Here is a 25,519-nt window from a genome sequence, read left to right on the forward strand (position 1 = left end):
TTTTCTAAAGAAAGGCCCTGTTTGGACACCGTCACACACAAGCGTCGGTTTCCATAGCAGAAATGCATTCTTTGCAATTATACTTTTTGATCTGCTCGTTCATTTTGCGCCCCGCCCAAAAAATTGCTCCAGACACCGTTCCGTTCAGTAGGTTATTCCTTCATTCGCACACACACAAAAAAAACAGCATTAGAGACACTTAAAAATGTAGCAGAGCTTGCTCAGAAACAGTAAGGGCTTGTTCCACTTAAGGATCCGGTGAGGCGTGCAAATCCCGAGCAGGGTTCTCTTTGTATCCACAACACAATCGCGAGCAGTTTGAAGCCCTTTCGCTTGCTGAGCCTGAAATTTAATTTTCAATCCCGCCATTCAGAAGCACCTATTTCTGGAGAGAGAGCACGTTAACGCAGCAGCACGTTGGAGGACCGCGTTTGGGGTCGCGTATTTCCTACACGACTTTTTTTCTGCAAGGTCGTGGGGTCCTGCGGCGGAGAGATAGCAAGCGCCGGGAGGCGTGGGGTCACCGGTGTGAGTTACCATGGTAATTGAGTTCAGTCATCAATGGACCTCCTCTCAGGAGGGATGAGGCGAACAATAACGGGCCGGTGGCGGCCGTGAACAGCAAGCAGGTAGGATTACCCCAAGCTTTTGTCCTAAGTGCATAATGTCTTGTAGTCAGATTTAAAGACTCCTCAGCCCCCGGGCCTCCCTCTCTGGCCCGGCAAGGGGCCTGATTCACTCGCCTGGCCAGCAAGAAGGACGAGTGCCCTACGACCCGCTGGCCTGAGAGAGACGGCTCTATTTAGTGCAGACAAAGACGTTCGATTCTCGTGTTTTTTGTTTGGGGTATTTTCTTGATTTTGATTCGCGAGGCCCGCGAAGAAGACAGGGAGCACGGGGAGGCACCGCTCTCCTGTTTTCATCTCCACCAGCCTGTCGCTTTGCATTAACATCAGCGCTAACAACCATCATCATTCCATCCCTACTGCTAATTGCAGACACAGCTGGGTCCCAGCAGGAGCGCTTCTCAAACAGCCTAGGCCTCTGAGCAGGCCGAGTGGCGCACACACACATTTACAAAGCCACTACCACCAGCAAGGGCAGAAAGAGGCAGAGTCACAGGTTGCTTGTAATCCCCCCATTACCCCCCACCGAGTCCCCGCCCCCTCCTCGGCATTCCTGCTTTTTTTTGTAAGAGTTTTTTCTAATCCGAGCTCGGCCCTTACCAGCTCTTTCTTCCTTCTGGTCCTCCTCACATAGGAGCCGCTAGCCTTCAGGTGCTTCAGGATTTGATAAAAGCGAGTCGTGAACGCGCGTGCGTGTGTGTGTGCGCGCGTCTGTGACGGGGGTGGATGGATGTGCAACCTTACACTGAATTCTGTTGTTGCCCCCCTGCTAGGCGCTATGGCTTCCTGTAACATGTCAAAGACGAGAGTGTGAATGCAAGCTTAGGAGCGCGGCTTGTGCATGTGCGTGGTGTGGCAGGGGGCAGGAGGTCGCTCAGCCTTTCAGCGCACCCCGCTAGAGGTGTGGGGGCCCTGCAGATGTTCATGTGTGTTGTATCGGTAACCATACCGTAAGCGTCCAACACACACACGCGTGTACACACAGCCCTCACGCTTTCCAATATCAGATGGAACTCGTTAGATGATCACAGTTTTTTTTTTCTCTCTCATATCCGCTTCTTTCATTATGCATTCAGAGTCATGATACTCCTGTTTTGGCTAGCAGCTATTGCCAGCTTCCCGCTGCTCAATATCCAAAAAGTGCCACAGTACATAATACGCTCTCGGAGAGTCTTCTGTTTCTCTGCTGACAGCAGAACAATGTCCCACTGCCAGCACTGTTCATTTCACAACCAAGACCATAGAGGACGTGGTCTTACTGGACGAGTCTCTCATGAGTTAAAAAATTGATTTAGCAGAACGTACTATATGAATATATGTCTTTCTTGGCCTTGTGCATCATTTGATTCTGATTCGGCACCCACAGCAGGGACTATAAAGTGGAACTCCTACATTATTATTATAGCAATTTCAATTTTTAAATATCGATTATGTCATTAAGTGAATTGATGGTTTGCAAGTAATGAGTGCAAACTGTTTTTTTTTATGTAATGTAATGTACATTTAATATACATTTACGTGTACATTGTCATCATTTACAAGTCATTCCAAACATTCTTTATTCTGTGGAACATACAATCTGTTTTTGTCTATACAGTGAAAGTCAGTGGGGTCCAGTGTTGTTTTCAGACTCTATTGACTTTCATACTACAGACAAAACCAGTTTGCATTCTTCAAAACATTCATCAAAATATTCAAAACAGTCTTCTTTTGTGCTCCACAGAAGAAAGTCAATCATACAGGTTTAGATTGACATGATTTTAGTAAATGATGACAGTATTTTTATTTGTGGGTGAGTCATTCCTTTAAAATGATAGAGGATGGAGAGGTCGCACTATTATAGGAACAAATGTAGAAGAACAAGTGTGAGCATGAGAGAAAGACTGAGTGTGAGAGAGAGCAGTTGCTCCAGGTCTGGCCTCCCCGTGGGGGTCCATCGCGGCCCGGCTGCCCAATCTTTCACAGGCACAGAGCACCAGCCCTCACAGAGCAACACCAATCTGATTCACTGTAGGGCAAGCCACAAAGCTCAGCCACTTAGATCAAATCCTAAAACACCCATTTGATTATTCAGACACACCTTAGTGGCATAATTTTACCAGTGTACCACTTAAACGCCAATGGATTGCACTTCTTTCATTGTGTGTTAAACTGGTGGAACCACTGGAACAATTGGCTTAGCAAATTGTGTTATGTTTACTACTCAAGTCTTTTGACAAGGTGAAAGTTTCCTTTTTTAGATCATCACCAACAGAACCGTAATGCTTTTTCAAACTGTGGGTGCAAAGTGAATTTTGCATGCAAGATCTATAAAAAGTAAACTGTCAAGTGTGCTGCAGTTACCCAAGACACATCTCCTGTGTCTCCGGCTCGATTTGCTCAGCTCCTAAACCGTTGAGACTCAGTCAGCTCTGATTACCATCAGACCAGCTCGATCATAACTAATCAATTAGACTTCAAACGAGATCTTCCCCACGGTCCAACATCTGTAGCCCAAAAGCTAAGTGCACTGGTTATTTGGTGCTTTGAGTTCAGTGATTTTCACTGAGTAGAAATAGAGAACAACACTCTGAGACTAAGAGAGAGGAAGTCTCGTAAAAAATAAGACCCTGAGCCACGGGTACATTAGTGAGCTCATTGTGACTGCGGTAAAGACAACATGTCCGCTGGGAATGATGGATGTTTCTCCCTCAATGTGACAGAAAGTGCCACCGTCTGAAACGCAGGCTGAGGGCAGGATTGTGGCTGGCTTAACATGGGCAACATCTCTCATGATCAGTGTCCAAAAGCAGCACAGGAGACAGCTGATGGGATCCGAAACTGTCAATTAGCAGTTCCTGGGTGGAGCTTTTGGGTGAGGATCATGACTGTGACAGAAGGACTTTCTCCAAGGCAGAGCTTGTTGGGACCTCTTTTATGAACAGCCCTCCTTGTAATGTCACCAGTTTGCTCGCAGTGCCTCTTTAAGCTCTGTTCTGCCAGTCATTTTCCTCCATATCCCTCTACAAGTGAAACTACTTGATGCCAAATTTAGTAGAAGAAAACTCCTACCGGTCAAAAGTGAATAATTAGGATTTTGGGTATTTTTGTAATTAATGTTTTTGAAAGAAGTCACTTGTGCTCACCAATGCTGCATTCATTTGATTGTAAAATACAGTAAAAACAGTAATATAGTGAAATATTATTATGATTTAAAATAGCTGTTTTATATTTGAATATATTTTAAAATGTAATTTATTTACTTCAGTGTCACATGATCCTTCAGAAATCATTCTAATATGCAAATTTGATGCTCAAGAAACATTTCATATTATTATCAATGTTGAAAACAGGTTTTGTTTGCTGTTCAGTATATTTGTGAAAACCATCATGCATTTTTTCCCCAGGATTCTCCGATGAATAGAAAGTTCAAAAGGTCGGCATTTACTTGAAATAGAAATCTGTTGTAACATTATAAATGTCTGTACTGTCAGTTTTGATCATTTTAATTTGTCCTTGCTGAATAAAAGTATTAAGTTATTTTATTCAATTTTTTTTTCCTATTTACCCCAAACGTTTGAAGGTGGATGTATCACAGTTTCCACAAAAATATTAAGCAGAAAAAAATGTGATAATGCATACGTTTATTGAGCCCAAAATCTTAATTATACCAAACTTTTGACTGGTATAGTGTATAGGTTGTCTATCTTTGTCATTGCTGATTTACATTTGTGCTAGATCAGATTGGTGAGTATTTTTAGATCTTGCACTAAAAGGATTTTCATTCACATAATCTGCTCTCTTGATACAAATCTACTGCCTACACTTGTGTTTTTGTAGATGTGTTTTCCTATGTGTTTGTGTGTGGCAGCATTTATATGTGTGTCTGTCTTTGCTGGAGAACAATGTATTTGTGTTTCAGCAATGGTACACTAGCACAATGAATCTCCTGGGCACCTGGCTGACAGACCGTATGGACCTGCAGTTGCATGTGTATCAGCTGAAAATCCTCATCAGAATTATTAAGGTAAAAACAACAGCATCACTGACCACTAAAGTGTGGGTAGTTGTGCATCTGAATTAAACGCAGAACAGTTGTAGATTCAAAACTGCCCAAGTATGTGCAGGAAGTAATCGTAGCACAGTATTTGCACCAAATGTACTTGTAAACACATGCTATAAAAATATGCACATGCCATCCAATCAGTTTCAGATTACAGAGGTGGATCAGCCAAGTGAAGGCGGTCTTCCTCTGCAGCCTCCGCCTGTGCTTGATTTTACAACAGCAAGATCAACAGGATTTCATAGTTTGACATTACACATTTATTTCTGTGCACTCATATGGTGTGTCTCTCTCTGTGTGTGGATATATCTCACAGATGCGGGTTTCTTTGTAGATCTGTATCAGATTTTTCCCCTTCATTTTCCCAAGCATAGATTAGGTTTAGTACTGGATAAAGAAGACCTCATTGTCATGTTTCCCTCATCTACAATTTCCAACAAAACCAGAATAACAGCTAGATGCAACTTTCCACAAATAGAGTACAATATCTGTTACCAAAATCAGTGACATGCATGCACATGTTTTTATTTTTAGGAATAAGAATTAAATAAAAATATTGATAAGATGAAATGAAACCTATAGGCAACAGGGCTGCAGGTTTATTTTTCACTCAATAGGACTAGCTTGGGGTTAGTAATTTATTTATTTATTTTTTAAGAAATGAATACTTTTATTCAGCAAGAACGTATTCAACTGATCAAAAGACAGTAAAGACATTTTGTATATTACAAGAGACTATTTCAAAGAAACCTAGAAAAAAATGAGCAGCACATCAGCATATTAGAATGATTTCTGAAGGATCGTGTGACACTGAAGACTGTAGTAATGGTGCTGAAAATTCAGCTGTGCCATCATAGTTTTAAATTACATTTTACGGTATATTCAAATTGAAAACAACTATTTAAATAGTAATAATATTTTTACTGATTTTGATCAAATAAATGCAGCCTTGGTGAATATAAGATTTGAACCATAGTGTGCCTTTTTAAATAACTGAATAAAATATGTCCTTGATCTTTTTCTTCCAATAACAGTAGTAATAGGGTTGAAGGTTGTGCTTGGCGATTGTTTAAATGTACCTATTTTTATGCAAAGTTAAGATTATAGTTTAATAGGGTGTACATATACAAAACAAACATGCTTACTGCTTCAAAACTAATGGGACATCAAAGTTCTGTACCCATATTCATGAAAAGAGACAAAAATATTTTTTTCTTCCGTGATTATATAACTAAGCATGCACGCTAGATCCACTTCATGTCATTCCGCTTCATGCCCCATACCTATTCCTACAATGCTCTCTATTTTTTTTTTGCAGAAAAAGTATCGTGATTTCCGACTACAAGGTGTGTTGGACTCCACATTGAACAGCAAGATGTATGAGACGGTGAGAAACAGGCTGATTCTAGAAGAGGCTACAGCATCTGTTAGAGAGGGAGGGATGCAAGGCATATCCATGAAGGACAGCGATGAGGAAGATGACTAGATCCTGCTGGAGACAATTAGGTGTGGACAATTCGGTTAGACACGTTTATTGTGGCCTAAAATGATGCATGTTCACCACTGTCCATCGCTCGTACATGTCTGGATGTTAACGTCATGTTCTATGACAAATAAGGGACCAACTTCAATTCAAATTAAACTAAAAAATACAAATCTCAATTCAGATGGCAAAAACAAAAGAGTATATTAACCGAACTTAAAATTAATTGACACAGTTTGATGTTTTTCTGGGGGGAAAAATAAGTGAAATGTCTGAAATTCGTTTCTAAATGTTTATAAGCAATATGGAGTATCATTTGTAAAATATGTTGTGTGAGATGGTAAGGAATAATGCTCGTCGTGTCCCTGTTCAATGCAAATCCGTATGGCGCTGCTTCAATGTATTGTAAATACATTAATGGTACATAACTGTGCATAGACCTTGTTTCTTTTGGAGTGTAGGCCAACTGACATGATTGTATTAACTTGTTCAGATGTTTATATATTCAGCTGACTTCAACAACATGTCAAAAATCCACCCAAAATGTTTTGAGACACCTTTTTTAACGAGTTAGTTATGGTGATATGTTTGTAGCTATATTTTAGAGACGCAATATATTCCCATTGCTTATTTAGGATATACTTAAACTGACGTCAATACTTTTTTATGTTTTTAAGCCATGCATAATTTTAAAAAAAAATCTAAAATATATTTATTCTGTATTTTGGGGGTGGGATCACAAGGAGGCGTTTTGTTTGTATCCTTTTTGTTTCTTTGCAACAAAGCATTTCTGATCCATCTATTCGGATAGCCTCCAAACGCTTGCAGGTTTTCATCATTGCCATTGTTGTTTTGTGTATACAGCGCTTTATATTCCCCTCTGTGCAGTAGCTGCATGTCCCAATTGTCAGATATCTTATCTGAAAGCTTTTGATTTTGTGGAAAGTAACCGGTGGATTCATCTTGCGTCGGCCTTATGTACACCCACAGTTGGAATGCAAGAATCTAGGCTTATAAAAATAAAAGAATTCAAACTCAAAACTTTTTTGCTCTTAAATGAGTACAATAAAGGTCACAATGTTTTATTGGTTATAAATAAAGTTACACCCACTCAAAAGCAACACCTGCATACAGCACAGGCTTCATTCGGTACTTACAGTAAAGCACACAATACTTCAACCATGACTTAACCTCTCCCCAGACCCACCCACTTCCACCAAAAAGAAAAAAGTCTGAGATTAACATTTTGGGATTAAGTCATAGCTCATCTTCAGTGCCTATATTCCAGGACAGAAGGAGATTGACTGACCAAAGATGACACACAGACCAGTCCCAAGGCAGATCTTCTCAATCAGATTAACATTTTTCATATAAGATTTTCAAAACAAATCAGTCTGGTCTTCAAGACAGTAAGTATAAATTCAAAGGATTAGATATTATTCCCGTGGCATATTAAATGAAGATGGAATATCTTAATTAGAACATAGATTGCTTGAAAACAAGTCCTCAAAGATGAGAAAAACAACCTAGACGTGATTTGAAATGATCACTGGTTTTAGGAGAAAAACGCATCTTGATACCAAACAAGAATTACTAGACAAAGCGAAAACTGTATTTTAGTATCACTAACAAATTCCAGCATTCTATACATTTATATATACATAAAGAGTCCCAAGGAAGATGACAAATGTTATTTAATTGAATTTTATTATGATCTGAAAGAAGTCTCTTATGCTCACCAAGGTTGCATTTATTTGATCAAAAATACAGTAATATTTTGAAATTCTATTACAATTTAAAATAACGGTTTTCTATTTTAATATATTTTAAAATGTAATTTATTCCTTTGATGGAAAAAATGAATTTTCAGCAGCAATTACTGCAGAATATATTCCAGAATAATTTTAATATACTGGTTTGTTGCTCAACTCACATTTCTTACCATTATCAACAGTTGCGTTGCTTAACATTTCCCTGTAAAAAATGATGAGTTTGAAAATGCTTTTATATCTTTACAACGATCTGAATTTAAGAACGGGTGTGTTTTGGCGTGCTGGAAAATGACATTTTGCTCTTCTTTATGATCGTTAAAGGTCCAGTGATGATCGTACAGTAGCTATAATGCATCATTCAGCATTTACACGTCATCTTGTTGAATAACACCGCGTAGTGTCCACTGGCACATAATTGTTAAGTATAACTGAGGTGAAGTGTTTCATTTAACCCCCTGGAGCACAGACCATGGGCAATAATGCAGCACTCAGACCCAGAGAAAGGAACGGAGGAGCTTTAACTAGCAGATGGAAATTGCCTTTTCATCTCCTTACTCTTTCCGATCCGAACCCACGGATACAATTTGGTGTGTTGCTCGGCGTGGGGGCACAGGGCAGGGAAAGACAAATGAGAGAGGCCCACCGCTAGAAAATGTTCCCGTGGCCCGCCGCTGTGACCTAATTGTCGGAATGTAGCTTCCTCCGAGGCGCCACTCTCGCGCTGATTTCACTGTAATCAACAGAGGAGGACAGAGATGCCCTGTCGCCGCGCGCGGAGCGCCGTAAGAGGAGGCTCGGATATCATACATTTAATTTCCTCATAAATCCTGCCGTAATGCAACAATTTTGAGAGGGAGAGGACCCGGCGACAGATTAATAGGCAAGGAGATTTATTCTGGCACGATCTGAGCTGCTTTGGCTTTTAAGCCTCAATCAGGTTAGGAAATAGGAACGATAAGTGTATCCAAATAAAAGATTCTCCAATTGACCGGCGCAACAAGAACTGGCCCCAGGTTCACACTCGCATCTGCGCGGGAGAGGGTGTCTGAGACGCGGATGCGAGGCGAGGCCCGGCTTCGAGCGCAGCGTGTGACCTCCGGAACGAATGCGGTGGGCAAATGAAAAACAGAAACACACAGGCAGAGTAGCACAAGATTACATTTGTGTGCCAACGTTGGGTTAGACTTGAACGTTTCAATTCGAGGCCCACAGCGTGCGTAGTTTCATCTGCTCGAGCAGATGTCATTGTGTGATGACTAGACGGAGCACGACTCTCACCTAGACGACTGTTCTCAGAAGCGCAGCTCGTGTGGAGCGATTGGATGCCAGCTTGCGTCTCTAAACCCTCTAAGTAAACAGGTAGATGTCAGATCCCTTCAACAAGGACAATTCAAAGCCTCTTATGTGGTTTTTTAAGCCAAGTCGCAACCATCTTATCTCCGCATTAGGACGGAGGTACAACGGGCCTGATTATTATTATATATATATATATATATATATATATATATTTTTTTTTTTATCTTTTCCGTGAATTGAATAGCTTAATGTTTGAAGTAATCTCACATTATGTTCAGCTCATGGGAGCGCCGTCAGAGTGAGAGTGAATGAGAGACAAAGAGAGATGAAGATGACGATCATCATCCTGTTTTAATCAGAAATGGCTGAGAGGATAAAATGTGTCGTATCTGGCCCTGTGAATGGGCTTATACTGAGAGCTCACTGTACCTAATATCCACCCTTCAAGCGAGCTGTGATAAATCAAGACACCATTACATGTCGCAATCAGCTGTGTCAGCATATTAATTTTACAATTAGCAGGCGGAATTGAAACCTTTCAATGTTTTTGACTTTTTCCAAATGACTTGAGCTGGACAACTTCTGAATAAAAGATAAAGATGTGCTTCTTAAAGATTTCAAGTCATTACGATTAAGCAATTATAGGAGAGGCTGTGCTATATTAAATCATTCTAATATGCAAATTTGATGCTCAAGAAACATTTCATATTATTATCAATGTTGAAAACAGGTTTTGTTTGCTGTTCAGTATATTTGTGAAAACCATCATGCATTTTTTCCCCAGGATTCTCCGATGAATAGAAAGTTCAAAAGGTCGGCATTTACTTGAAATAGAAATCTGTTGTAACATTATAAATGTCTGTACTGTCAGTTTTGATCATTTTAATTTGTCCTTGCTGAATAAAAGTATTAAGTTATTTTATTCAATTTTTTTTTCCTATTTACCCCAAACGTTTGAAGGTGGATGTATCACAGTTTCCACAAAAATATTAAGCAGAAAAAAATGTGATAATGCATACGTTTATTGAGCCCAAAATCTTAATTATACCAAACTTTTGACTGGTATAGTGTATAGGTTGTCTATCTTTGTCATTGCTGATTTACATTTGTGCTAGATCAGATTGGTGAGTATTTTTAGATCTTGCACTAAAAGGATTTTCATTCACATAATCTGCTCTCTTGATACAAATCTACTGCCTACACTTGTGTTTTTGTAGATGTGTTTTCCTATGTGTTTGTGTGTGGCAGCATTTATATGTGTGTCTGTCTTTGCTGGAGAACAATGTATTTGTGTTTCAGCAATGGTACACTAGCACAATGAATCTCCTGGGCACCTGGCTGACAGACCGTATGGACCTGCAGTTGCATGTGTATCAGCTGAAAATCCTCATCAGAATTATTAAGGTAAAAACAACAGCATCACTGACCACTAAAGTGTGGGTAGTTGTGCATCTGAATTAAACGCAGAACAGTTGTAGATTCAAAACTGCCCAAGTATGTGCAGGAAGTAATCGTAGCACAGTATTTGCACCAAATGTACTTGTAAACACATGCTATAAAAATATGCACATGCCATCCAATCAGTTTCAGATTACAGAGGTGGATCAGCCAAGTGAAGGCGGTCTTCCTCTGCAGCCTCCGCCTGTGCTTGATTTTACAACAGCAAGATCAACAGGATTTCATAGTTTGACATTACACATTTATTTCTGTGCACTCATATGGTGTGTCTCTCTCTGTGTGTGGATATATCTCACAGATGCGGGTTTCTTTGTAGATCTGTATCAGATTTTTCCCCTTCATTTTCCCAAGCATAGATTAGGTTTAGTACTGGATAAAGAAGACCTCATTGTCATGTTTCCCTCATCTACAATTTCCAACAAAACCAGAATAACAGCTAGATGCAACTTTCCACAAATAGAGTACAATATCTGTTACCAAAATCAGTGACATGCATGCACATGTTTTTATTTTTAGGAATAAGAATTAAATAAAAATATTGATAAGATGAAATGAAACCTATAGGCAACAGGGCTGCAGGTTTATTTTTCACTCAATAGGACTAGCTTGGGGTTAGTAATTTATTTATTTATTTTTTAAGAAATGAATACTTTTATTCAGCAAGAACGTATTCAACTGATCAAAAGACAGTAAAGACATTTTGTATATTACAAGAGACTATTTCAAAGAAACCTAGAAAAAAATGAGCAGCACATCAGCATATTAGAATGATTTCTGAAGGATCGTGTGACACTGAAGACTGTAGTAATGGTGCTGAAAATTCAGCTGTGCCATCATAGTTTTAAATTACATTTTACGGTATATTCAAATTGAAAACAACTATTTAAATAGTAATAATATTTTTACTGATTTTGATCAAATAAATGCAGCCTTGGTGAATATAAGATTTGAACCATAGTGTGCCTTTTTAAATAACTGAATAAAATATGTCCTTGATCTTTTTCTTCCAATAACAGTAGTAATAGGGTTGAAGGTTGTGCTTGGCGATTGTTTAAATGTACCTATTTTTATGCAAAGTTAAGATTATAGTTTAATAGGGTGTACATATACAAAACAAACATGCTTACTGCTTCAAAACTAATGGGACATCAAAGTTCTGTACCCATATTCATGAAAAGAGACAAAAATATTTTTTTCTTCCGTGATTATATAACTAAGCATGCACGCTAGATCCACTTCATGTCATTCCGCTTCATGCCCCATACCTATTCCTACAATGCTCTCTATTTTTTTTTTGCAGAAAAAGTATCGTGATTTCCGACTACAAGGTGTGTTGGACTCCACATTGAACAGCAAGATGTATGAGACGGTGAGAAACAGGCTGATTCTAGAAGAGGCTACAGCATCTGTAAGAGAGGGAGGGATGCAAGGCATATCCATGAAGGACAGCGATGAGGAAGATGACTAGATCCTGCTGGAGACAATTAGGTGTGGACAATTCGGTTAGACACGTTTATTGTGGCCTAAAATGATGCATGTTCACCACTGTCCATCGCTCGTACATGTCTGGATGTTAACGTCATGTTCTATGACAAATAAGGGACCAACTTCAATTCAAATTAAACTAAAAAATACAAATCTCAATTCAGATGGCAAAAACAAAAGAGTATATTAACCGAACTTAAAATTAATTGACACAGTTTGATGTTTTTCTGGGGGGAAAAATAAGTGAAATGTCTGAAATTCGTTTCTAAATGTTTATAAGCAATATGGAGTATCATTTGTAAAATATGTTGTGTGAGATGGTAAGGAATAATGCTCGTCGTGTCCCTGTTCAATGCAAATCCGTATGGCGCTGCTTCAATGTATTGTAAATACATTAATGGTACATAACTGTGCATAGACCTTGTTTCTTTTGGAGTGTAGGCCAACTGACATGATTGTATTAACTTGTTCAGATGTTTATATATTCAGCTGACTTCAACAACATGTCAAAAATCCACCCAAAATGTTTTGAGACACCTTTTTTAACGAGTTAGTTATGGTGATATGTTTGTAGCTATATTTTAGAGACGCAATATATTCCCATTGCTTATTTAGGATATACTTAAACTGACGTCAATACTTTTTTATGTTTTTAAGCCATGCATAATTTTAAAAAAAAATCTAAAATATATTTATTCTGTATTTTGGGGGTGGGATCACAAGGAGGCGTTTTGTTTGTATCCTTTTTGTTTCTTTGCAACAAAGCATTTCTGATCCATCTATTCGGATAGCCTCCAAACGCTTGCAGGTTTTCATCATTGCCATTGTTGTTTTGTGTATACAGCGCTTTATATTCCCCTCTGTGCAGTAGCTGCATGTCCCAATTGTCAGATATCTTATCTGAAAGCTTTTGATTTTGTGGAAAGTAACCGGTGGATTCATCTTGCGTCGGCCTTATGTACACCCACAGTTGGAATGCAAGAATCTAGGCTTATAAAAATAAAAGAATTCAAACTCAAAACTTTTTTGCTCTTAAATGAGTACAATAAAGGTCACAATGTTTTATTGGTTATAAATAAAGTTACACCCACTCAAAAGCAACACCTGCATACAGCACAGGCTTCATTCGGTACTTACAGTAAAGCACACAATACTTCAACCATGACTTAACCTCTCCCCAGACCCACCCACTTCCACCAAAAAGAAAAAAGTCTGAGATTAACATTTTGGGATTAAGTCATAGCTCATCTTCAGTGCCTATATTGCAGGACAGAAGGAGATTGACTGACCAAAGATGACACAGACCAGTCCCAAGGCAGATCTTCTCAACCAGATTAACATTTTTCATGTAAGATTTTCAAATCAAATCAGTCTGGTCTTCAAGACAGTAAGTATAAATTCAAAGGATTAGATATTATTCCCGTGGCATATTAAATGAAGATGGAATATCTTAATTAGAACATAGATTGCTTGAAAACAAGTCCTCAAAGATGAGAAAAACAACCTAGACGTGATTTGAAATGATCACTGGTTTTAGGAGAAAAACGCATCTTGATACCAAACAAGAATTACTAGACAAAGCGAAAACTGTATTTTAGTATCACTAACAAATTCCAGCATTCTATACATTTATATATACATAAAGAGTCCCAAGGAAGATGACAAATGTTATTTAATTGAATTTTATTATGATCTGAAAGAAGTCTCTTATGCTCACCAAGGTTGCATTTATTTGATCAAAAATACAGTAATATTTTGAAATTCTATTACAATTTAAAATAACGGTTTTCTATTTTAATATATTTTAAAATGTAATTTATTCCTTTGATGGAAAAAATGAATTTTCAGCAGCAATTACTGCAGAATATATTCCAGAATAATTTTAATATACTGGTTTGTTGCTCAACTCACATTTCTTACCATTATCAACAGTTGCGTTGCTTAACATTTCCCTGTAAAAAATGATGAGTTTGAAAATGCTTTTATATCTTTACAACGATCTGAATTTAAGAACGGGTGTGTTTTGGCGTGCTGGAAAATGACATTTTGCTCTTCTTTATGATCGTTAAAGGTCCAGTGATGATCGTACAGTAGCTATAATGCATCATTCAGCATTTACACGTCATCTTGTTGAATAACACCGCGTAGTGTCCACTGGCACATAATTGTTAAGTATAACTGAGGTGAAGTGTTTCATTTAACCCCCTGGAGCACAGACCATGGGCAATAATGCAGCACTCAGACCCAGAGAAAGGAACGGAGGAGCTTTAACTAGCAGATGGAAATTGCCTTTTCATCTCCTTACTCTTTCCGATCCGAACCCACGGATACAATTTGGTGTGTTGCTCGGCGTGGGGGCACAGGGCAGGGAAAGACAAATGAGAGAGGCCCACCGCTAGAAAATGTTCCCGTGGCCCGCCGCTGTGACCTAATTGTCGGAATGTAGCTTCCTCCGAGGCGCCACTCTCGCGCTGATTTCACTGTAATCAACAGAGGAGGACAGAGATGCCCTGTCGCCGAGCGCGGAGCGCCGTAAGAGGAGGCTCGGATATCATACATTTAATTTCCTCATAAATCCTGCCGCAATGCAACAATTTTGAGAGGGAGAGGACCCGGCGACAGATTAATGGGCAAGGAGATTTATTCTGGCACGATCTGAGCTGCTTTGGCTTTTAAGCCTCAATCAGGTTAGGAAATAGGAACGATAAGTGTATCCAAATAAAAGATTCTCCAATTGACCGGCGCAACAAGAACTGGCCCCAGGTTCACACTCGCATCTGCGCGGGAGAGGGTGTCTGAGACGCGGATGCGAGGCGAGGCCCGGCTCCGAGCGCAGCGTGTGACCTCCGGAACAAATGAAAAACAGAAACCGCAGACGCAAAGTAGCACACGATTACATTTGTGTGCCAACGTTTGGTTAGACTTAAACACTTCGATTCGAGGCCCACAGCGTGCGTATTTCACCCTGCCTGCTCGAGCAGATGTCATTGTGCGATGACGCGACGGAGCACGACTGCTCTCAGTAGCGCGTGGAGCGATTGGATGCCAGTTTGCGTCTCTAAGTAAACAGGTAGATGTCAGATCCCTTCAACAAGGACAATTCAAAGCCTCTTATCATTTTTTTTTTTTTTAAAGCCAAGCCGCAACCATCTTATCTCTGCATTAGGACTGGGATACAACGGGCCTGATTATTATTATTTTTTATCTTTTCCATAGCTTAATGTTTGAAGTAATCTCACATTATGTTCAGCTCATGGGAGCGCCGTCAGGGTGAGAGTCAATGAGAGACAAAGAGAGATGATGAAGATGAAGATCATCATCCTGCTTTAATCAAAAATGGCTCAGAGGATAAAGTGTGTCATATCTGGCCCTGTGAATGGGCTTATGCTGAGAGCTCACTGTGCCTTTCCACTACACGACCCAAATATCCGCCCTTCAAGCGAGCTACGATAAATCAAGACTCCATTACATGTCGCAATCAGCTGTAGCTGATTAATTTTATAATTAGCAGGCGGAATTCAAATCTTTGACTGTTTTTGACCTTTACATCACTTTATCTGGGAGACCTTTGAATAAAGATGCAGATGTGCTTCTCAATAAGTATTTCAAGAGGCTGTGCTATATTATTAATTCAGGCATGGCTGACAAGTTAATATAACCCACAGAAAAGTGACAATATTCAACATATAGCACAACCTTTACAGAAAAATTAATTCAGTAAAATATAAATATTAAGGAAAATTTCATTCAAAATGTAAAATATTATGATTCAAAAGAAATGTTTTCTATTATATTTTTAAATGTAATTTATTTTTTAAATAAAATCTTTCAGAAATGGTTCTAATATGCTGATTTATATTTTATAATACTATTTCAATAATAGGATGCATTTTTTAGGATTCTTTGATGAATAAATAATAGTATTTATTTGAAATAGAAATCTTTCTTTTAAATGATAAATGTATTTAATGCCACAAAATAAATGTGACCCTGGACCACAAAACCAGTCATGAGGGTAAATTTTTTGAGAATTATACATCATCTGAAATATATATATAGCTTTCCATTGATGTATGGTTTGTTAGAATAGGACAATATTTGGCCAAGATACAACTATTTGAAAATCTGGAATCTGAGGGTGCAAAAAAAAAAATCAAAATATTGAGAAAATCGCCTTTAAAGTTGTCCAAATGATGTTCTTAGCCATTCATATTACTAATCAAAAATATATTTGATATAGTTACGTTAGGAAATTAACAAAATATCTTCATGGAACATGACCTTTACTTAATATCCTAATGATTTTTGGCATAAAAGAAAAATCGATCATTTTGACCCATACAATGTATTGTTGCTGTGCAGCATGGCCTCTCAACGGTGATGTCACTTTGGATTGTGAGTCTGATAACTTGAGACATCTCCTCAAAGAAACACAAATATGCTTGAAATAAGTTTAAAGTGGATAATCAGGCCCTTGAGAGCAATGAGCTCACATCATCCTCCGCAGCCAATCAAATGGCTCGAATGCCATCCCTCGCTCATTCTCATTCCCATTCCCATTCCCATTCTTCCCTCATCCACCTGTTCTGCAGTCTGAAGCGAATATGTTAATGCCCGGCCTTACTCACAAGACACATCGTCTGCGTCCCGCAGTCTCCTCCGTCCCCATAAAACCGGAGGGGACATTCCCTTGTCCATTTTGTGGACCATATTTAATTTGGTGGACAGATGAGGGATGTGAATGGTGAATAGGAAGGTGAAGTAGGGTTACTCAGGTTGCCCTGCACCCGCGGCTTTGTCAGGCTTCCACGCCATTGTTCTGGAAAAAGCATTCAAACCTTTTGCTTGGAGCATCAAAGGTGCGGTGGAGTCCCCCCCATGCTTTGGAGACCACTGCACCATTCAGAGCTGACATTATGGAGAACATACTGCACATGGACAAGGGTCAGAAAAATAGAGGCAGGAGCAAAAGTGGTTCACTCATCACTTGAAAGCAAGTTAGGACTTGAAAAGGAAAATAGAGAAGAAAGGTGCACTGAAAGACAATTTAAGAGCTCGCTAAGAGAGCATGCACTAGATAGGGAGCCGTGTATGGCTATGACAAGACCACACAATCAAAAAAAGCTATTGGAAGTACTGTGACCATGCAAATGTTTGCCATATGTGCACATCTGAGTGGTTCTGGGATGCTGAAGAGAGCTGAACAGACAGGCAGTGAGAAACTCTGACGAGCTGCTGGAATGTCCTGGCTGACAAAAGGACTCACTCAAGTCTGTGTTAAAACAGGCATTTTTTGCAGTCCACAGCAATTGCCTGACAACACAGCTTTTCTCCTTGGTCAGCGTTTTCTTTGCAACTTCGACAGCTACTTTCTTTTTCTCTTACTGTTGCTATATGAATGTTTTTTGTTTGTTTGCTTGAGGTAAGTATTTTTGTAGAAATCTTAAAAAGTTCAATCAAAAATGACAATTCTGTCATCATCTACTCACTCTCAAGTTGTTCCAAACCTGTATGAATTTCTCTCAGCTGTTTCTTTCAGATATTTTGAAGAATATTGGTAACTGATGCAGTGAGATCCAGACAGATTAGTAATGAATATGTCAGAGATCAATTTTAGAATAGGGAATAGCAAATGTATTAAATAAAAATTATTAATACGATAAAAGAATAAAGTTAATATGAAAATTATAAAAGGAAGTAATTTTAAACAAAATTAAGATCTATCTTATTCGATAACTAAAGTGCAGAGTATTTCAAATTATTATGTCTAAGGGATGAAGTAGTGAATATCAGAAGAAAAGACCAAAAGAAGTAAGATATAAGGAGAGGGGGAAAGCAAAATAAGGAAAAAGAAGTCAAAGAAAAGTCAAAAGTAGAGTTAGGTAAGTAATCAGAGTAGGCACAAGGAATATATATGCAGGAAACTTACATCCTCCCAAACTGGTTTATGTCTAATAAGTAAAGGTCAAATAGATGTATCCATCATGTCGTATGTTGTTATAATGACTGTAGTTCAGGTCAGACTAGGTCATCTTGACCAGTCAGATTTTGTGGTTAAAAAAATAGATGTGTGGCTAGACATGGCTTTCACACCTTTAGAAGAAATACAGCAAAATGAGCACTTTCAAATATCAAATCTTACATATTACAAAAACACTGTTTGTGGAAAAGAACATCTAGAACCGTTAATGACTAATTCTGAGAACATTATTACTCAGGCAGTAGTTGAAAGATATCCAATATCTAACAAAACCCATCTTTCAAACATATATGAAATGTGCATAACATACATATTTTTGGAGAATACTACAAAACATTATATATGAACATAAATAAAACTAAATAAAAGGCATATAAATAAGTAACATTAATGTGTAAATTCTTGAATATAAATATATGATAAGGATTAATATATGCTTATAAGTATAAGCATAAATCGATAAATCATAAATGAATACATGGATATGAAAATCAAGGAAAATATAACAACATTGATTATTGCGATACACCAGTAACAAAATAATTGACGGTAGCCATTGACTTCCATAGTATGAAAAAAAAAAAAACATAAATGGCTACCGTCAACTGTTTGGTTACCAACATTCTTCAAAATATCTTTCTTTGTGTTGAACACAAGAAAGAAACACAGGTTTGGAACAAGTGGAGGCTCAGTAAATAATGACAGATCCATTCCCACGGCTCTCAGCTCCACCCCACTCATCACATTCAAATAAAAACTTAATTTAAAAAACAAAAACAAAATTTGATTGAAAAATTATGAAAAAATACAATAAAAAATATTAATTATTCCATCCGTGTGTTAAAATTTAGGATGTTTTCTATGAAATGAGACAATTTTTATCAATTTACTCCACTGTATGTTAGTAGGGTGCTCTTTTAAATCCAGGTATGCCAAAATCAGTAAAAAAATCCAAAATATGCCGCAGAGCTGAAGAGGTTAACCCCATTGACTGTTGGAAAAAAATAAACATACTTTTTTAAAAACTGAAAAGTTTTTAAAGTGTAATGTAAATGTAAAGATTTTTAAAAGATCTAAAATTCATCAATAATATCTGACTATTGCATTTGAAGTGGTTGGATTTTTTTGTTGTTATGGAAAAGCAATTAATTTAAGTTGATATCTGTGTTTGGGGGTATATGTAGGTTTTGTGAGTGTGTGAGTGTGTGTGTGTATCATCACAGAACCTGGCATATTCAAGCAAGTCTGGCATATTTTCAACTTGCAACCTTGACACATCACACACACACACACACACACACACACACACACACTCCCTCCTCTCTGACAAGCCTTCAGAATGGTAATGATGATATGTTTAATCCCTGCCATTTGAACTGTTTATATTAAACATAAATTCATTTAATCCAACATGAGGATCCCTTTCAAGAAAATGCAAAACAGGACAGTGTTTAACACCTAGTTTATTTGCATAAAAAACATCTTACCTTGAAGGCTATACATTGGCTGTGTGCAGATTGTAATCTAATGTACACCTTTGAACTCCATTGTTACACATGAATGAAAAAATAAACTTGTTATTCAGACACCATTAACTTAAGCAATCAAAACATTTCACTCAAATCATTGACAAAATGTGAACTAATCAACATTAGTCTTCTCCTAGAGCTGTATCCTCAAATCTCAGATCAGATTTAAATTTACATCCATATTTTTTTTTAAATCAAGACTCTTTGACTGATCTGAGAACAGATGGATTGGAATGCTCCTAAATGCACCTAAGGTGGGATCCCTGCAATCAAGTGTGGCACAACGTGTCTCTGGAGGTGTGCTTGTGTCTCACTTCCTCTGTTTGTCTATCCTATCCTGCAATTCTTATAATTAAGCTTTTACACATTTTCCTTAGGGCACCTGGAATTAAAAGCTGATAAATTCACAGGTGTCATCATTATCAGTAAGTGCCACTCACTGGTGTTGGACACACGCTTTTCAGTTCTTCTCTTAATGTAACCTGTTACCATTCGCAAGCTGTCATTGCTGTTGCAAAGATGAACTCATTTATTAAAGAACCAAACTTGGTATAATTAAACAGTGGACAAAGAAGAATGAACTGCTGCTGAAAACGAACAGTCGGTATAGTGAATATGTTGATTGACCACTTTTGAAAACTGATGCCTTTAAGCATGTTCACTTTTCATTCTGCACACTCACTGTGATCACTTTTAAGAAATCAACCCTGGGAGGCTGGACCAGTTTAAAAATTGTGTTTTGAAAAGTAATATGTAATTAGAGTAATGTAACGTAATGCAATGTAGGTTAAAATTATATAAATAAATAACAGAGTTTATTCCCAAATGTAAATATTATGCAAACTCCCGAAATAAATACATCTGTTTGTGTTTAGACATTCTACACAACTCATTCTTGGAAGAATGGTCATTCGACTAGAATATTAATCAAAATGTGCTAATTATTTCGACTAAGTTCCAAAAACAATTATAATATGTAATATAGTAGCAAAACACCTCATTTTCTTTTGTTCCCTACAGTGCCAAAACGTCAAGTTCTTAATATAGGGTGCGAATTAATAGTGGTTTGTATTGCCATTTATTCTCAAAATGTATTTGAAGTTCTGTATTTTCTATACGACAATTAAACCCGCCTTAATACACAAGCAATTTGTCATGTAAATCGTGCTCCGTCTTTTGCCTCCCGCTTTCTGAAGAGGAGCGCGTCCGTTGAGTGCGAATTTGAGCTCATTTCACAACGTGTTCGTGGGCTGAGAGTGAAGGTACAGCAATAGGATCAATGTTTATTGTGTGGACAAGCCGCTAATTGTGCCTGAATAAACTCAAGAGTTCGATCATTTACATATGAGTAGAATTAGTGGAACCTGTTTAAAGTCCTCTCTGTTGCGGCCGCAGGTGTGGGGAATGGGATTCTTTTGCTTATTTTATTTCGTTGAAATATAGGCTATAGCCTAACTGAAATAAGCACTAAGCTACAACAAATAGCCTAAGTGCAATTAAGTTAACTACAGAAATGTGTAGGATACTATATAAACTAGATTCAAATGATTCCAATTCACGAACAAATGACATTCCAGTAAAAACCTAACAAACTAATTAGTGTCCTATATGCAGTCACGCTTGAAGACGTAATCAAGCTTCAATCAGAAGAATGTTAAGTCAGCATCTTCAGGCTACACTGTGTGAGCAACTTGAACCAATTCTCCTCACAGTAAAGATAATCACTGTGTTTGAACTTGAAAAGCTCCGTTTCGGCCTTTTTGTAATAATTTGTTGTGAGTCTCAGGTGAAATCGTCTGCAAACAAATGAATTCAAGCTGGCCCTCTTAAAAAGACGAGAGGGCGACTGGTCATTGTAGCAAGCACACAAAACTCTGGATTCCAGCAAACTTTTTATACAGCTTTAAAAGGGTCTCTCTTTTTTTCCCCATTTCTTGCTATACCTCTGGCCAGGCTAAGTCTTTTCTTCCCTGCTTTAATCCTTCCCTTTATTTCAGAAAAACACAAAACCAGGTTCCATGCAGTGCTTTAGTGGCTAAAAGTGAAAGAGCTGCTTCTTTGGAGGCTGAACTCTGAATCGCGCTGGAAAATTGGTTCCTCTGAATAGGTGGAGGAGGAAAAACGTTTAATAGGATCCGAGGGAGGTTCTGCTCTCGCAATCTGCTCTCTAAACAGGTGGAAATAGGACCTTTTCAATTGTACAAATAGTAAGTATAAACCAGCATGGAAAAGCAATTTTCAGCGACAAGGATTAGCAACTTGCAATGAAAATTGAAACTGGTCGGACGGTCCCCAAATCCTTCTTATTAAACCGACCTGAGCTGCACATTTCATGTGAAACTGAGCGCTCGTTTAAAGAAATAATTAAATAAAACGAAATAAATAAATAACACGAAAAACTATAGCGAAGTACGAAAGTGTATCATAAAAATATCACGAATATCAACTATTTAAATACAGCAATATACTCTGCTTAAAAACATAATTTGTCATAAAAACGAAGTCGAAGAAAAGCCACTAAAATAATGTCATTTACTGTCTTACTGCTCTGCACCTCGCGGATCATGATATGAACCGTGCGTGGATGCGCGACAGACCATTTGAGGCAAGACACTTAAATAATAATCTGTAGTATCTGTCATGCATGCATACCACCCCCGTGGCCGTGTATAAATGAGCGGTAGGAGAGGGGACAGTTCTGGTGATGGCGTTTCCTTGTCACCCTGATAAGAGCAAGAGCAAGTGATGTCAGCTAAGTGCTCCAGACAGTGATCTCGCGCTGACGAGGACGTGTGCGAGTAAAATGTGACAGTGCAGTCACGCCGTAATCGTTGAATACATCTGCTGTGCGCTTTGGAGGAAAAGGGTAAACTACAACATCGACTCTCTGGCGTAAGTTTGCTGTAAGATTTTCGCAAGTACTGAATAGGAATCGACTCTGGGAGGGGTTTTGTCTTATTCTCTGCTTAACGAGCTCTGTAATGTCCTGTTAATTTTGTGTGTACTAGTTAATGAGCATTAATCGGGTACCCCTGGACGCTATTGTTCTGGGGATGGCCATTTGAATGCAAATGGTGACAGTGTAAAAGCAAGGTGCTTATTAAACTGGTGCGTGTCCTGGCTTTTCTGGAATTCAGCAGGAGAGGACGGGGCGGCTGGTCGATGCTCACACCAAGTTGGGTAGAAATGGCGAGCTCTCTCCCTCTGGAAACAGTGATGTCTTGCCCTAGACTAGACGACAGGAGCGGGGCCACGGCGGCACCCAAGTCCCTGGCCTTTTCCATCGACAGAATCATGTCCAAGACGTCGGAACCAAAAGCCGCCATCGCGGAGGAGGAGCGCCGCGGAGGACTTGAGGGATCCGAAGGGAAGAGGACGCTCGGCTTGTGTACCCCAATTCCCTGCATGATCCCGATCCAGCCGTTCAGCTACGACCTGCAGGCCAAGGCTTTAATGAACTATTCCGCGGTGTGGGAAGTTAATTTCAGGGGAGCACTATGCACTTCAGCGGCCATGTGTAAATCCCGAGTTTTGGAAAGTTAATTTCAGGGGAGCACTATGCACTTCAGCGGCCATGTGTAAATCCAACTGCGGCGTCTGCGGTAAAGCGGACGCGGGAGTTAAGCACTCTGTGTTTCCGGGAAGCAGGGTCATCAAGCCGCAGGTGATACACCAAGCGCTGGCCATGCCCACTAACGGATCGTTGTGTTATTTCAATTACTTGGACTCGGCTTATCATCAGTCCGAGCTGCTGAGCGGACATTTATTTTCCTCAGCAATCGCGAACTCTCAAGCACAAGCCATAAGCGCGCATCAGAAGCTCCTCTTGTTGGAGAACGCCAAACTTGCGTGCGTTTCACCCGAGAAATTCCCCACACCTCAGTACCCACATAAAGAGCATCTCCCTGGGCAGCTGGACCAGATAGTGCGGGAGAACCACAGTCTGACTGAGAAGAACGGAGTGAAAGCGCACAGCAAAGCGAATAACTGCTCCGCTGACGGGAAACCCAAGAACTTCACGTGTGAAGTTTGTGGAAAGGTAAGCTATATGACGGATGTTGTCAAGTTGTTTTGACGGGATGTGGGAACGTAAAATAATGCTCACACGGAATAAATTGCAGATGATTTATTAAGCTCTTTCGTTTTTCCTTCATAGGTCTTCAACGCGCACTATAACCTGACTCGTCACATGCCGGTGCACACAGGCGCGAGGCCGTTCGTGTGTAAAGTATGCGGGAAAGGTTTCCGACAGGCCAGCACATTATGTAGACATAAAATTATTCACACACAGGTGAGTAAAAAAAAAGCTACAATAATTCATAATTTAATATATTTTGAATAAAAAGCACGCGCGAGATTTACTTACCCAGATGTTGTGAATTCATTCACAGGAGAAACCTCATAAATGTAACCAGTGTGGAAAGGCTTTCAACAGAAGCTCGACTTTAAATACACATATCCGAATTCACGCGGGCTACAAACCATTCGTCTGCGAATGTTGTGGAAAGGGCTTTCATCAAAAAGGTAAGCAACTTCTGAATTATTTTTTTCACGTAAAAAAAACCCGAAATATTTCATTCGATTGTTTTTTTGAGTTGTTGAAATGAGGCCTTTATCCATTTTAAATAAGATCAATTTGTCACTCCGCCAACAACTTACCATTACAAGATTTTTACATTTCATATGGGTCAAAACACAGACCTTTAACTCCTTTGTACGTCGACGTGATATTAACTAAGTTTGACAACTTCTTGACTTCAACATGCAAAGTGCTGATTAGGGAAGGCTTGGAAATGAAACTCTTCCGTTAAATGCAACTTAATTGTGAACTGTTGACCTGCTGGAAAAAAATGACATAATTCGTTTATATTATTTTTTTTTCAGGAAATTACAAGAATCACAAACTGACCCACAGCGGCGAGAAACAGTACAAGTGTTCAATCTGTAGCAAAGCCTTCCATCAGATCTATAACCTCACGTTTCACATGCACACGCACAACGACAAGAAGCCCTTCACCTGTGGGACCTGCGGGAAAGGCTTCTGTAGGAACTTTGACTTGAAAAAGCACATACGGAAACTGCACGATAACGCCAGTTGTTTATCCCGCGGAAACGATTCTTCCAGAGGACACCAAAACCAAGACGCCACCAGTGTTTGACTGAACTTGGACAACTGATGAACCGCACGATCTTTTGTGGAATTTAACATCTTCCACCGACATGAACGAAGATGAACGGGACGGGAGAAAGTCATCACATCATGGAGGAATTGTACATAAAACAGAATAAAATATTATTTAATGAAACCACTGCCATACGGGGCTACCAAGCAATTATTTGTAGACTAGATGAAGGAAAAAAGCGTTTTATAAATAAATGCAACTTATGTGTAAAAGAAATGTTTGATAAATTTGTAAATTTGTTGACACAGTAAAGCGAATATGCTAAAATAAAAAATAAAAAACATGAATACAATAATGTCGGATTTCTATTTTTTTAATTTGTAGAAAAAATACCCGAGTTCACCATTTAAAATGTGTGTCTGTTTCACATGAAGAGTAATTGTTTAATTTGTGTGGGTCTATGATTTGTATGATTTAGGAACCGTGCACATAGGTTAAGGTCAGTTGTAAATTAATAGAAACGTGATTATTTGCCATTGTAAAAAGAAAGAAAGAAAGAAAGAAAGAAAGAAACAAACAGGAAAAGGGTCTATATTTATATACTTATTTACATACAATTAGAAAGAAGTTAACTGCGACTTTTTTAAAGAAATAAACTAGGCCTATAATTAGCCACATTACAGTAAATTACAAACCTCATAAGCTAGAGTGATTTTACAGTTTAA

General features: G+C 38.7%; 3 protein-coding genes across 7 annotated transcripts in view; all 3 read left to right on the forward strand.

Moving 5' to 3' along the window:
- The window catches only part of LOC107728598 (calcium-dependent secretion activator 1-like), a 111,552-nt gene extending 105,214 nt beyond the window's left edge, over nt 1-6,338 (forward strand). The window contains exons 34-35 of the mRNA XM_016538825.1: nt 4,528-4,632; nt 5,987-6,338. Coding sequence (XP_016394311.1) covers nt 4,528-4,632; nt 5,987-6,154 — 273 coding nt within the window. The 3' untranslated portion in view covers nt 6,155-6,338. The remainder of the gene's footprint in view (nt 1-4,527; nt 4,633-5,986) is intronic.
- A 2,948-nt stretch (nt 6,339-9,286) lies between these two features.
- On the forward strand, nt 9,287-12,329 carry LOC107728599 (calcium-dependent secretion activator 1-like). The gene is made up of 3 exons (XM_016538826.1): nt 9,287-9,378; nt 10,437-10,623; nt 11,978-12,329. Exons 1-3 carry the CDS (start codon nt 9,287-9,289, stop codon nt 12,143-12,145), a joined length of 447 nt encoding a protein of 148 aa, XP_016394312.1. The 3' UTR covers nt 12,146-12,329.
- Nucleotides 12,330-21,860: 9,531 nt separating this feature from the next.
- Nucleotides 21,861-25,097, forward strand: LOC107728605 (fez family zinc finger protein 2-like). 5 transcript variants are annotated; one of them, XM_016538837.1, is made up of 6 exons: nt 21,861-21,878; nt 22,809-23,139; nt 23,201-23,710; nt 23,828-23,962; nt 24,063-24,195; nt 24,556-25,097. In XM_016538837.1, the coding sequence occupies exons 2-6, from the start codon at nt 22,834-22,836 to the stop codon at nt 24,828-24,830; spliced, it is 1,359 nt and encodes a 452-aa protein (XP_016394323.1). In that variant the 5' UTR covers nt 21,861-21,878; nt 22,809-22,833; the 3' UTR covers nt 24,831-25,097. The 5 variants fall into 5 exon arrangements, with proteins under 5 accessions (XP_016394323.1, XP_016394319.1, XP_016394320.1 ...); XM_016538833.1 differs by lacking the exon at nt 21,861-21,878 and adding an exon at nt 22,382-22,563; XM_016538834.1 differs by lacking the exon at nt 21,861-21,878 and adding an exon at nt 22,382-22,563 and having other exon boundaries at nt 22,812-23,139.
- Nucleotides 25,098-25,519: the final 422 nt, after the last annotated feature.

This window comes from Sinocyclocheilus rhinocerous, unplaced genomic scaffold (assembly GCF_001515625.1).
Source record: "Sinocyclocheilus rhinocerous isolate Xijiao unplaced genomic scaffold, SAMN03320098_v1.1 scaffold757, whole genome shotgun sequence".
In the NCBI taxonomy this organism is placed as follows: domain Eukaryota; kingdom Metazoa; phylum Chordata; class Actinopteri; order Cypriniformes; family Cyprinidae; genus Sinocyclocheilus; species Sinocyclocheilus rhinocerous.

Coding starts and splice junctions, on each gene's coding strand:
- LOC107728599 (XM_016538826.1), top strand. CDS start 9,287: ATGTCAGATCCCTTCAACAAGGACAATTCAAAGCCTCTTATGTGGTTT. Junction 9,379..10,436: donor ATCTCCGCATTAGGACGGAG/GTACAACGGGCC, acceptor GTGTTTTTGTAG/ATGTGTTTTCCTATGTGTTT. Junction 10,624..11,977: donor TCCTCATCAGAATTATTAAG/GTAAAAACAACA, acceptor TTTTTTTTGCAG/AAAAAGTATCGTGATTTCCG.
- LOC107728605 (XM_016538837.1), top strand. CDS start 22,834: ATGCTCACACCAAGTTGGGTAGAAATGGCGAGCTCTCTCCCTCTGGAA. Junction 23,140..23,200: donor CTTTAATGAACTATTCCGCG/GTGTGGGAAGTT, acceptor GTAAATCCCGAG/TTTTGGAAAGTTAATTTCAG. Junction 23,711..23,827: donor CGTGTGAAGTTTGTGGAAAG/GTAAGCTATATG, acceptor TTTCCTTCATAG/GTCTTCAACGCGCACTATAA.